Source organism: Phyllostomus discolor, chromosome 4 (genome assembly GCF_004126475.2).
Source record: "Phyllostomus discolor isolate MPI-MPIP mPhyDis1 chromosome 4, mPhyDis1.pri.v3, whole genome shotgun sequence".
Classification (NCBI taxonomy): domain Eukaryota; kingdom Metazoa; phylum Chordata; class Mammalia; order Chiroptera; family Phyllostomidae; genus Phyllostomus; species Phyllostomus discolor.
Window position 1 is genome coordinate 164,657,023 of NC_040906.2, and position 13,848 is coordinate 164,670,870.

General features: G+C 35.5%; 1 protein-coding gene across 4 annotated transcripts in view; it reads right to left on the bottom strand.

Moving 5' to 3' along the window:
- The window catches only part of ATG5 (autophagy related 5), a 120,694-nt gene that overhangs the window by 77,377 nt on the left and 29,469 nt on the right, over positions 1-13,848 (bottom strand). For 3 of the 4 annotated variants that reach the window (XM_028509566.2, XM_036024532.1, XM_036024533.1), the window contains one exon: positions 5,382-5,544. The exons of the other annotated variant lie outside the window; for it this stretch is intronic. In XM_028509566.2, coding sequence (XP_028365367.1) covers positions 5,382-5,544 — 163 coding nt within the window. The remainder of the gene's footprint in view (positions 1-5,381; positions 5,545-13,848) is intronic. 4 annotated transcript variants of the gene reach the window in all.

A 13,848-nucleotide genomic window follows, 5' to 3' on the forward strand; every position in this document is an offset into this window, starting at 1 on the left:
AAGGGTGGCAAAGGGGTTAGAGGGAAAAGAGAAAGGGGGAGAAAGGGAAAAGAGAAGGAGAAAGGGAAAAAGAGAGAAATTATGAACACTACTTATTCTTCCATGAGGTCCTTCTGAAGTCAATTGTGAATAATCGTCAGAATTAGGTATTTGTGATTACCACTTTATAGCCCTTGAATTTGAGTCTTGTGAGGTTTTAACACCTTCACATTTATAAGGAAACTCCAGCTTGCAGAGAAAAGTGACCTGCCATGGCCACACAACCAATAACAGCTGGCAAATAAAGATCAGGTCCAATGTTCTTCTCTGAGCAATAGATTCTCAGTCAAATATTTACTCTACTACATGCAACTGATGAAAACAAAGCAATGTAATTATGGCCCAACAGTCTCTGTCATACAAGCCTCCAAAGAGCTAGAATCACTGAATTTATCTTTTACATCACCTACCAAACAAAACTTTCAAAAGGTTATGACTTGTTATAAAAATCATCTTTAACTAATTGCTTTGTCCTTTAAAAATCAGTTTTAAGTTAGAATGGTACACTAACAAATTAATTTCTTTAAAATGTAACTTAGCTCAAAGAGATGAACCACACTTTAGAAACAATGTTTATATTCAACATATTTAGCAGTCAAAACTTGCATTTACTTGAAGGTCTATAGAATTTATGACCCCAACTTTTCTTTTTTGGTATATACAGAAAATTAAGGCTGAAAACTAACTCCTACATTATAAATATTTTTAGAGGTTTCCTCAAAATCTCTAGCTTATAAGAAAAACAGCTTGATATTTAATAGAAAATAGCCTGCACGTGTGAAAACTGCCTCGTAAATGATAAAAATGCTACTTTCTTTTTGTGTGTGTATGTGGTCACTAACTCTGTTGCACAGGGAAGTTAAATACTTTTCTATCTAAAATGAAAACCCCCCAAAAAACACTGAAAGGCAGAGTTTGTCCTAAATGAGTTTTCTTGGTTTCAAAAGCTTTTCTTATTTTTCTTTCACAGAGGTCTGAAAAATTAAAATTAGCATTTGAAAGTATTGAAAAATTGTTTAAATAGTTGTTTAGTTGTTATGTTCTACAGGTGCAGTTCTGAATAATAAACTTACCATCTTCTGTATCTCAATCTTGACCAATTTGCAATTATACTAACCAAAAAACGAAATATCTTTAACTTCACAAATTAATAGGACTTTGTTTTGGATGGAAAATTCTTTTTTTTTAATTTTAATCATTGTTCAAGTACAGTTTTCTCCCTTTTACTCCCATTCCAGCCCACCCTGGATGGAAAAATCTTAAACATAAAATCTATTTCAGTAAACAAATTCAAACAAGGCACTTTTCTTATTTTATACTAATATTAAACTATTCATAAAAAGCTATCAATGTGACTTCCTTACAGTATTAGAAAGGAATAAAATAAAAGTCATTCCATCAATATTTATTTTGTCTACTCTATGTGAAAGACTAGAATAGGTGCTGGGGATACCCAAAGGTGCAACACATTTCAATCAGGAGAAATTTATGTTCTAGCAGAATACATAAAGTATAACTACTCCAGAATGTGATGACATACAGAGCCAAAGTGCATATAAATGAAGGTGGAGTGATGACAGTATGAAACGACAGTTCTTCCTCCACTCGCTGGCAAGTTCTGTGAACACAGGATCCATGTCTGTTCTACCACTGGGGGTGATTACTAGCTCCAAGTCTACTGTCAGGCACATGTTAGATGTTCAATATTTGTTGACTAAAAAAATAGGGAAGGCTTCACACAGGTGGTAAAAGAGATGAGCAAAAAAACATAAGTAGGAGTGACACAGATGAAAAATATGAGAAAGAGCACTCTATGACAAAGGAACAAATTACTACTACTATAACCACCTTTCATCAATTTACCTTAATGTAGATAATAACATTTTCTACAAACAACTTTCACCCAGTTAAAAATGTCCTAAATGAATAAACTCTCAAGGTCTCCAGTATACACAGGATAACATAAATAGTTTTGAGCGTAAAAGCCCTATCATTATCAAGTATGAAAAAAAAACAAACATCACAACTACAAAAATAATTTATAGCTAAATATAAAAATGGAATAAAATATATTTTAACCACATACCAGCTTAAGTTAAATTTAATAAAGCTGAATTTGAAAAGTAATTTATAAACTTTAATAAATAATATGAGCTAAAACAAAAACAGAGAAAGGGAAATTTTATTCTAAAAAATATCACGAAAGCAGTATTAAACTACGTCTGATACATTATATTACATCAAGTTCTGAATGTGTGACATTTTGAGTCATGCCTTAGGTCAATAATAAACATTAGCTGTTGGTTTGATCAACCTTCTATGGGCTGACAAATATTTTCTAAAAGTGTCAATGATAATAAACATTTTAGGCTGTGGGCCACATGGTGTCTGCTACAACTATTTAACTTTGCTGTTGTAGCATGAAAGCAGACATAACCAATACATGAGTGAATGGGTGTGGCAGGGTTCTAATAAATCTTTACTTATATAAACAGGTGGTTGGCCCTTTGTTTGCCACTGTTTGCCAACCCCAGTTCTAGAGTCTCTACGTGACTTGTCAATAATTATGTTTATCAAGACAGCTATGCTTCCTTTCAAATGCTTTCACATAAACTTTGGTAGTGTTTCATTAAAGCCTCTAAAGACACCTATAGGAGAAACAGATATTCTCTTATTTCACAGATAAAGAAATTGAAACTAAAAGAACTGAGTGATCTGTCCTAAAAAGCTACTAGGTAGAGCTGGTACTTAAAAACCAGGCCTTTGTTTTCACAATTCGTAACCATCACCCTCCACAGCCAATCCTCCAGTACCCCAAATGAAACATTTCAATCTTTTTTAGAATCCTGTGCTGAATCCCCAAGCAATCTATAGCTGACTCCTCACATTCACAAAAGAGTTCAAGAACATCTACTTAAATGTCCATTTAAATTATTTCTTCAATTCCAAAGCCAAATTATTCTCAGATCCCTGTTCTCTTTAGAAGATTCCTGTCTTCTTCCATTTAGGCAATCTTCGGATTTCACAAGTCTCCTAAAATGTCACTTCATCTTCAAATAGGCAGCAAGGAAAAGGGAAATGCATACCTTAAGGGATTGTAAACCCTTTTAATCATCTCATAAAATTTGTGTATTTAGTAATATTAAATGAGGTAAAAGGCCTTGTGCCTGCCTCTGCAATAATCTAGTTGATAAATACCACAGCTACCAATATGAAACTAAGGAGCAACTCCTTACAACTCAGGTCAAATCTAAGAAACTTAAAAATGGGAAAATTTAATTTACAGTCCATAGGGTCATAAAATATGTGACTTTTGTATACTGAAGTCACATAATACTCTATTTTGTGTAGTGGAAGTTTAATAAACACTAAATAACTACAAACACCTCTTTGACATGGCAATAATATAGTCTAAAAGATAAAATTGGATCACATCTTTCAAACTGATAGTTCTTTTCTGGGGCGGCAAAGGGAGGCTTCTCTTTTATTCTAACTGTTGTCATGAAAGACAACCTTATATTGGATTAATGACCTGTCCAAAAACCACCATGAAAAATGGACAAAACACAGGTAGTCCATGCTTTGCACGGACTGGAAAAGTGACCGTGCAAGATGTAAACATACAAAGTGATCTTGACAGTTGATGGGAAAAATTACGATTATTCTGTGAGCTTTAAAAAAAAAACATAAAGAACTCTGATGGTTATGAATGTATAGAAAAATGAGAAAAATAATTAAAATATTTATTTAGTACACAGTAATATAAAACATTAAAAGCACAAAAAATTAAAGTGTTTTCTTTGTAAAAAAAAAAAACACCAAACTTAAGTGTGTTTGAATAGTGCTTGCTTCCTTGACATGTAACTTATAAGAAAGCATCTTTCATAAACTGTGGTAAACTGTCCTAAGAGTTTGAATCAATTCCTAACATACTATCATCTGTGCTTTCAATGTCATGAAATATCTGTCCTTTAATGAGTGTTTTGCCAGCATCACTTCCTCTGAGATAACGTAATCATCACAACCACTTTCCACATTTATGTGGAAAGTACACCTGCACGAATTTCCTGTCCTAAAATAGGTGCTGCTTTCTAAACCCTCTGAAATGGCAGTAGTATCCACATTATCACAGTCAGCCATGTCTTCTCTAATTCCATTACATTCTATTCAAATTTCACTCCCAGAATTATCACTTTTTCTTTCTACAACATTTTCACCTTTTGGGCCAATTTTCTCTTTCAACTATCCAGTGTTATAAAATGTTCCGTGGGTGTATCACTGGAGACAAGGAGGTAGCATTACATGCTTTGCTGTCTGTGGATGAAAATAACAGATGCATAATGATGATTCACTGACAGACGTTGAAAAGTAAAGTGATCGGTCACTGATCATGATGCATGTGTATTGTTACGTAATGATTTGTGGATTGAAGAGCTAGCAATACAGGTTGCACTTTATGTAATTATTCAGTTAATATATACATGGCAAATGAAATTTGAACCATATTCTTGGGAAACTGGTGGTGTATTTTTCTTTTTTTAAGTTGGGGTATAATTACCATATAACATTATATTAATTTCAGGTGTATAACATAGAAATTCAATATTTGTATATACTGCAAAATGATTACCACAAAAAGTCTAGTTATCATTAGTCATCATACAAAGTTACAAAACAACTTTTTTTTTCTTTTGATGAGAACTTTTAAGATTTACTCTCTTGGCAACTGGGAATAGTACTATTTAACTAAAATCATACAAACTGGACTTTTGCAAAGCAAGGACTTCCTGTACACAGAACTGTTTGAAGGCACTGGAGGGCAATAAGTGCAGACAAGATTAAAAAAATATGATCTTCTAAAAGATGAAGAATAGTGAATTGCAGATTGCCCTCCGTTTTCCCTTGGGTGTATTTTCTAAACCAGCCAATACAGAATCTAAACACAAAGCAAGTTTTACAGTTCTGAGTAAACAGAGGTTGAAGTTCACACCCTACCCAAATGGAGGTACTTTGGTATGCAAACAGCGTATTCAATTGCAGTTCCAGAAGGATCAAGATTAAGAGTAAGGGCACTTTTTCTAGAAGCTAAACGCAAGAAGTTTCTACTGTATATGTTATGGGCAAAGCAATCAGTCTAATGGCTGGGGAATCCGGGAAGAGAAAGATGTTGGAAGGGTACAATATATGGGGATGACTAAAGGTAGCTTTTTTGTAAAATTTTGTGTCTAGAAACTGGAATCAAAACTTGTACTACCAATCCTAAAATATAGCCAACTACAGAATTATAGTTACTTTCATACTTTATACAGGGTTACTATGAAATTCAACATTGCTGTATTTACCATTATGTAATCCCATCCATAGCTGCTTGTGATCTTTTTTCTGCATTTCATTGATTACTTGACTTTTGTGCTTTAAAGCATCAGCTTCTTTCACACAAGACATAAAATGAGCTTCAATTGCATCCTTAGATGGACAGTGCAGAAGATCCTTTTCTGGAAAACCCTATCAAAGGAAAAAATATTTATATATATAAAAAACAGTACAAAATTAGTTTCTTAAAGAACTGTAGCCCTGGCTGGTGTGGTTCAGTGGACTGAGCACCAGCCTGAGAATCAAAGGGTTGCCGGTTCAATTCTCAGTCAGGGCACACGCCTGAACTGTGGGCCAGGTAGTGTAGGGCGTGCGAAAAGCAACCACACATTGATGTTTCTCTCCCTCTTTCTCCCTCCCTTCCCCTCTGTCTAAAAATAAATAGATCAAATATTTATTTTTAATTTTTTTATTTTAATTGTTGTTCAAGTACAGTTTTCTGCCTTTTACCCCATCCCAGCCTACCCCCACAGCCCTCCCACCTCCCTCCCATTTCCACTCCCCCCTTGTTATTGTCCATGTGCCCTTTATACTTGTTCCTGCAAACCCTTCCCCTTTTCCCATGAAATTCCCTCCCCTCTCCCCTCTAGTCACCGTCAACCTGTTCTCAATTTCAGTGTCTTTGGTTATATTTTGCTTGTTTGTTTTGTTGATTAGGTTCCTGTTAAAGGTGAGATCATATGGTATTTGTCTTTCACCACTGGGCTTATTTCGCTTAGCATAATGCTTTCCAGTTCCATCCACGCTGTCACAAAGGGTAGGAGCTCCTTCTTTCTTTCTGCTGCATAGAATTCCATTGTGTAAATATACCATAGTTTTTTGATCCATTCATTTACTGATGGGCACCTAAGTTGCTTCCAGCACTTGGCTATTATAAATTGTGTTGCTATGGACATTGGGGTGCATAGGTTCTTTTGGATTGGTGTTTCAGGGTTCTTAGTGCTGTTGGTGGGACTGCACACTGGTACGACCACTATGGAAAACAGTATGAAAAACTAAAAATGGATCTGCCTTTTGACCCAGCAATTCCACTGCTAGAATAAGTCAAATATTTAAAAAAATAAAAAGAACTGTATCTCCTCAGATTTTCCAATATTTTTAGTAAACTATCTCTTACCTTCCAAATAGAGAGATTTTAGTGTCATTTCAAATACTTTTTTAAATGAACTTAAAAATATTTATCTACTGGCATATTTTATACCTTTTCCAAATTATCCTTATATAATATGTGTACTACTATTATTGCTATTTTACAGATTAAAAAAATTAAAGGTCAGGAAGTAGACATACAGCTTGCAAGTGGTAAAGCTAGGATGAGTCCGACTCAGATTCCCAGCTCTTAACTACTATGCAATACCACTTTCTCCATAACACCTAAACATGTATGATTATATTCAAAAGTTACATTACAGAAAAAGATATTCTATAAGTCCTTCAATAAAAAGGGTCAAATAATAATGGTAGAAATAGCATTAAGTCATAGTCTACACTGTTACTACATTAATAGAAAACATTAATTTTTAAGCCATGGAAAGCTCCTAAATAATTAAAAAACTTACAGTAAATGGTCCTCCTAAGAGAAAAGGCACTTGGCTACCTATAGCAATTTCCTACAGTATAGTCTTTAAATGCAAATAAACAGTCTTATCTTCCTCTGTTCTCAAAGAGTCTGATCTAATAGTTTCTGCTGAGTACAAGGTTAGCCACCATATAAATGACCCACTGGTCACAGTGGCCTGGAACAGAAGGAGACAGGTGAGACAAATGAGTTATTTTTCTAGGTACAAAGGGATCCCAGATTCATGGTGCTCTTGCAGTAGAGGTCCATAAAGAATTAAGGTGGATGCTTTCAGACACAGGAACACAAAGGCAAAGAATATGAGAAAATGAAAAATTTCATAAAAATGAAGACAAAAGAATATGACAGGTAGAAAGGCAAAAGTAAAAAATGGGAGAGGATATGGGTGGCATGGAGAGAGGGTCTCTGCCATAATTAACTTTATAATCAGATGTATTTCCTCTGCTTTAGCTAGATTAAAGGGATTTGTCCTGGCTTCCTGACCAAAACAAAGAATTAAATGTACGAGGTCTGTCCAGAAAGTATCCATCCATGTAGTAGGAACAATAGGGACATTTACTAAAGATGATATAAGATACAAGAAACACTGTACACAGGACAATGATGTCTCAGTCCCCTTCCAAGTAGGTACCTTGGGACCTCACGCAGTTCTCCCGATCATCATCAGCTGCTCCGTTGTATTTCCTTGAATCTCACTGACAGTCCAAAATCTCTTCCCTTTCAAAGGTGATTTTAGTTTTAGTTCCTGCCAGAAGTCGCAGGGAGCCAAATATGGGCTGTAGGGGGGACGAGTCACCTGGGTGATTTGATGTTTTGCCAAAAACCTGTACCAGATGTGATGCATGAGGGAGCACACTGTCGTGATGAATCCAGTCACCAGCTGCCCATTGCTTCAGTCATCCGAACAGTTCCCACGGAGGACTGTTTAAGCTTAATGCAAAACCTGATGCAGATCAGTTACTCTACTCACTCAATCATTTTGAATGCGATGGCCACACAGTATACATGCTCCCTCAACGACATCTACCGCCCCCACTAACCAGTACAATGACATAGTCATTGTTCACGCATGCACATTCCAGTCCACTCTCCTTAGCTGAGAGGTTACACCAACACTGCAGAAACTGTTCTTGTTATATTAATAATAGCTGGACTTTTTCTGGACAGACCTCATATATCATAACAATTCTATTCAAATGAATTAGCATGACAGTTTAAGAAAATTGATTTGTTACACTTGATCTACAAATTTAGAATAGCTCTTTCTGATACTGTACAGTTCTCTGTTCTAATTATCCACATTGATTATGAATAGATGGCAAAAAATATGAAAAGTTCATGTTCCAAAGGAAATATTATTTTCATACAGTGTGAATTTATGACCTATTAACCTTAAGTACTGTTAGAATTTGTTAAACTGTATATAAGCTAATTATGGAAAAAAGGAGTTAGGATCTCCCAAAACAGTTATTTGGGAAGTTGGGCGGGGGAGAGGGGGGACTCCCACCATTTTTTTGTTTTGCTTCAGAGTAGGCTAAGCCTCTCAATGACTGTAACCAGGGAAAGTCCAAAAGTTTTGCTCTTTCTAGACTTCCTTTGCTTTAAAGGTTGCTAAACCAATGCTGACGCCTATAACTGACAGCTAACACTTACAAATGACTAGCCTTTATAGCAAAAATAAAAGAGAGAGAGAGAGATTTATAGCAAAAAAGTACACATACTTGCAAACCTACCCTTCAACAGAGAATGCTCTAAGTCTATGCAGGAAGGGGGTGAAGTCTTTCCTGAAATAAAGTCAAGGAAACATGAGAGCAGTAACAGAAAAAGGAGATATCTGATTAAGCAGCCAAAGCAGTTGAATTGTGACAATGAATAAAGTGAGAGATCTCTCAGCCAAAGCCCCCTCGGCTCCTACTCTGATACTACTCTTTTCCATGATTAGCTAGGGATGGAGATGGAAAATATTTTTCCCTAAAACTTCACAATAAAATTACAAGCAGTCTCTTGATTCATTACATTTCTAATCACCATGTTTACCTGCTTTCATGAATCTTCCATGTCAGAATGCCTGATAAACTAAATCTAATTTTACTTTTATAGAAATTATCTGAAAGGTTCCTTTTACTTAGATATTAACTGTGTCCTTCAATTAAAATATTAATCCAGACCAGTCGGGAATATTTCCAAATTAGAGAAACCACGTAACACTAAACAACACTACACTAAAACTACCTACAAGGTAAGTGGGGAGGAAAAAAGCCTTTCAATCTATTAATAATACTGCTGGCTCTGTTAAGACAATGGAGCAAAATAACAACAAAAATTTTCCATATTATTAATAAAGAATCTAACTTCGCATTGAAAATACAAAAGCTGCCAACACATAGTGCTGTGGACTCAAGCCTTAACATTCATAAAAATGTAGCTGTACTTGAAGATGGGACGTTTAAGGAAGCAATTAACTTTAAATGAGGTAATAAGGGTGATGCACTGATCTAATAGGACGAGGCGTCCTTAAAAGAAAAGACAGCCAGAGAGCTCAGAGAACGCTTACCAGAAACCAAACCCTGCTGGACCTTGACTTGATCTTGGACTTTCCAGCATCCTGAATTATGAGAAATAAATTTCTGTTGTATAAGCCACCCAGTATTTTGTTATGGAAATCTATGCAAACTGACATACAGAGAGCAGTATGATTTCATTGTCAATTCACCTTTAATAGTAGACTCAGCATTCTGACAGGGAAAAGATGAGGCCACAGTTTAAAAGCTTACTTTTATAAAACATAAAAACATTATGTCCAAAATCACTTTGTTGTGTGTGTATGTGGAAATGGGAAGAAAGAAGAATTTTCTAGTATTTCTTCCAAAGTATCATTTTCAGAATGAGAAAAGAATACATTGTGAAAAAGACACTAATAGAAGTTAACTGTATCAGTGCTAAAATCAGCACTAAAATTTTTTAAAACTTCCTTGACTTCCTTAAATCTCCTAATATTACCAAGATCCAATCTACAAACTTACTCGCAACCAATCATCTCCTTTGCTGGTACAATCTAAGGTATATCTCCATCCTGTTTCTTGTACCTTTCAAACCCAGCTCAGTTAATTATTCCCCTCTTTCTGTAACATTATCTTTGTAATTACTGTTTCCCATTAGTTGTCCTTAAAAATAAATCCAACTCCTAATGTAAAAAACAATACCCTTCTCTCAACCTCAACATCCCTCTGGCTAGAGCCCTCGCTCTTTTCTTCCCTTCAGAGCCAACCTTGAAACTCACGCAGCTGGAGTTCAGCTCTTACCTACCCATGCAATCTGGCTGCTAATCTTTTTATCACGTCACTGAAACGGCTCTCTTCAAGGTCAACAGAAATACCTTTCAGTCCTTAATTGTTTTAAGCCCTCACCAAATATATAATAACATCTTTGACAATTCTCCTTGAAGCAGTCATCCTCAAATCTGTTACCACACTTCTCATTCTCCTCTTATTTTTTTCTCACTCTCATTTGCAAGAGACTATTTCCAGCCATGGCTTAAATGTCCATATTTTTCAAGTTTCTGGCTTTGGATCTGTTTGCTTTTCTCATTCTATATAGTTGCCTTGAATTAAGCCTACCTACTTCCATACCATGAACTAATGAGTCTCAATATCTGTCTCCAACCAAGACCGTTCTCATGACCCTAGAACCCATATATCCATTAATCTAGTAGATATATGTTTGGCAGGCATATGAAACTTAACAAATCCAAAAGTAAACAAATTATTTTCCCCCTTGACTCCTCCTCCCTTTCTCCCATACCCACTCAAGTTCTACTGAGTCTACATCATAACATCTGAAACCATTCACTTTCACTATTCCCAGTGCCACTTTCCCAGTACAAACTAACAGCTACCTGACCTTTCTGAAAGCCTCCTAACTGGTTCCCCTGCACAGTCTTACACCCTTTAATTCATTTTTCACATGTGGAGTCACAGTGGTCTTCCTAAAATGAATCTGTCTTCTCACTCAGCAGCTCTGCTCTACTCTTAGGATATAACTGGACTTCTAAAGTCTTCGGTTTTAAAGTCTTCAGTCCTCTACTAACCTCTCCAACATAACCTCTCCCATTTCATATACTTCATTCTCTTTCCCCACTCCCTCACACACATTCTTTACTCCAGTGATCTTGAATATCTGTTCCCTGCCCTAATGTTCTTTCAGCCATAGTCTCTCATCTCTGTGCCTTTGCACAAACTATTTCCTCTGCTTGGAAATCCTTATCCTTGACCACTTACTTACCCGCCTACCCCCGCCCCCAAATCCTCCTCTATCTTCAAGTTCTGTTTTGAAATTACTTTTTCCAAGAAATTTCTTACTCTCCAAGTCCAGGTTAAGTTCACAAAGTCCTTATATCTGACTCTATAACATCATTTATATTCTTATATCACACTACTCTTAAAAGCTTAACAAGGCAGAGATCATGACTGTTCTCACCTCTGTATTTAGTATGTTGTATTTCCTCTCTCAATAAACTTCTAAAACACTCAAATTTATTGGAATATGATTCAGATAGTGAAATGCAAAAATTTTAAGTGTATAGTTAGATGAATTTTGACACTGCATAACTGTCAGCCCAAATAAGGTATAGAATATTATCATCACCCCCAAAGTTCCTAATAATATATTATTATGCATATTATATGTTTGTAAAAATAATTGTTTAAGTGAAGGATATATTAGGAGACAATTACAGCAATGTGAATTTCATGTTTACTTTTATAAATACTGTCCACAAGAAATACTAGGTGACTACAGAAAACTGCACCTGGCTAACCAAGCCACATAGGAATACACAAAACAGACACAGCTCAGAAATGGACCTGCTACCTCAACTCACATCATGAGCTCTTCACAGCCGATATTCCAATTTTGTTTAATTTCAGATAAACTTCCTTTCATCACTTCACGATAACTGACAAACAGCTAACCCTTTCAATTCATTTCTACAAGCAAATTTAAACAGCTGTGGGATCTGTAACAATATCCTATTTATCAGTCTTGAGTACCATAGCATAAAGTACCATATTTTTATAGTATCGCCTAACCAATTAGCATGTATAAACTGTGCTTTTATTAGGTCCCTATCTTTTTTATTTGTTACTAAAGAAGTTTGGAGTTTTTGCTCCTAACACATTTCCCCCATAAGTCCTGTGATTTTCAACAGCACAGTCCTTTTTAGGAATACGTATTTTGCAGTAGAACAAAACTGCCTGTTGAAGAGGTGGGGGCAGACAGCTTTGCCTTTTGCCCAGTCTTAAGAGGGAAACATTCGTTAAAACATCATGTACTGTGATTTTCAGTTGTAGGCTTTTCATATTTACTCTGTCACACTGAAGAAATTCCCTTCTCTTCAAAAGCTTGCTAAGCATTTTGATAACAAATGGGTACTGAATTTCATCAAAAGCTTTTCCTACATCTATTTAATCTGACCATACGATTTTTCTACCTTTTTCCTGTCAATGTGCTGAATCACATCAATTAATTGATATTTGAAAAGTTGAATTACCCTATATTCCTGGGACAATCTCAATACAGTCATGGTGTATTGACCTTTTATATATTGCTGGACTTAATCTGCTAGTTTCTCAGAGAGTGTTTGCATCTGTGTTCATGAGGGATATTGGTAGTAATTTTTTTTAATTTAATATCTTTAACCAATTTTGGTATCACAGTTATTCTTGCCTGTAAAAGTTGGGAAGCATTCCCTTCTCTTCTATTTACTGAAAAAAGTATATAAAAATTGATATTATTTATTCCCTAAAAATTATAATTCACCAATGAAACTAGACAAGAAATTTTATTTTGTGAGAAAGTTGTTTTTAATTAGAAATTCATCTTTATATATTATGGGGCTATTCATATCTGCTACTTCTTATGTCAGTTTTAGTAAATTGTATTTTCATTGAATTTGTCCATTTCTCAAACTTGCTGGCATAAAGTTGTTCATATTTCCTACCGTCCTTTAAACAGCTGTGGGATCTGTAACAATATCCCATTTATCAGTCTTGATATCAGTCAAGTGCGTTTTCCTACGATAGGAGAAAGTTTTAAATTCCTTCTAAACTCTGCTTTAGGTGAGTCACAAAACAACAAACTTTAGTATGTTGTGTTTCCATTATCATTTAGTTGGAAATATTGTGATTCCTTCTCTGACCCATAGTTAACTGAGGATTTAGAGGCCTTATCCTTTAGACAATTGTGGTCATTTATTTTACGATACCAACATTGTTAACCCTTCCTTAAAATTATATTACTTTGTGCCCTGGCTGGTGTGGCTCAGTGGACTGAGTGCCGGCCTGCAAACCAAAGGGTTGCCGGATGGGTTGTGGGCCACGTCCCTGGTAGGTGGTGCACAAATGGCAACCATACATTGATGTCTCTTCCCCTCTCTTTCTCCCTCCCTTCCACTCTCTCTAAAAATAAATAAGTAAAGTCTTTTCAAAAATTGTATTACTTTGTTTTAAATAGTCCCTTCTCTTTCCAAGTTAACAGAGGAAACATTTTAAACATTTACCATTGCCAGTGCTCTTCATTTCTACTTGTACTTTCTTTCAGTCCTTTAAGATGTCATTCCATTGTCTTTTAATCTCCACTGTTTGGTAAGAAGCCAGCCGTCATTTACCTTACTGTTCTCTTAGGTCTTTTTTTTTTTTTTGGTGGTGGATGCTTTCAAAACTTTCTATTTAAAACTGGTTCTTTCTCAGCAGTTTAATTATAACGTGCCTGGTTGTAGTTTTTATATATTTACTTGCTTGGGATTTGCTGAGCGTCTTTGACACACACTGATTTTTTTCTCCCAAATTCAGAAAATTAGT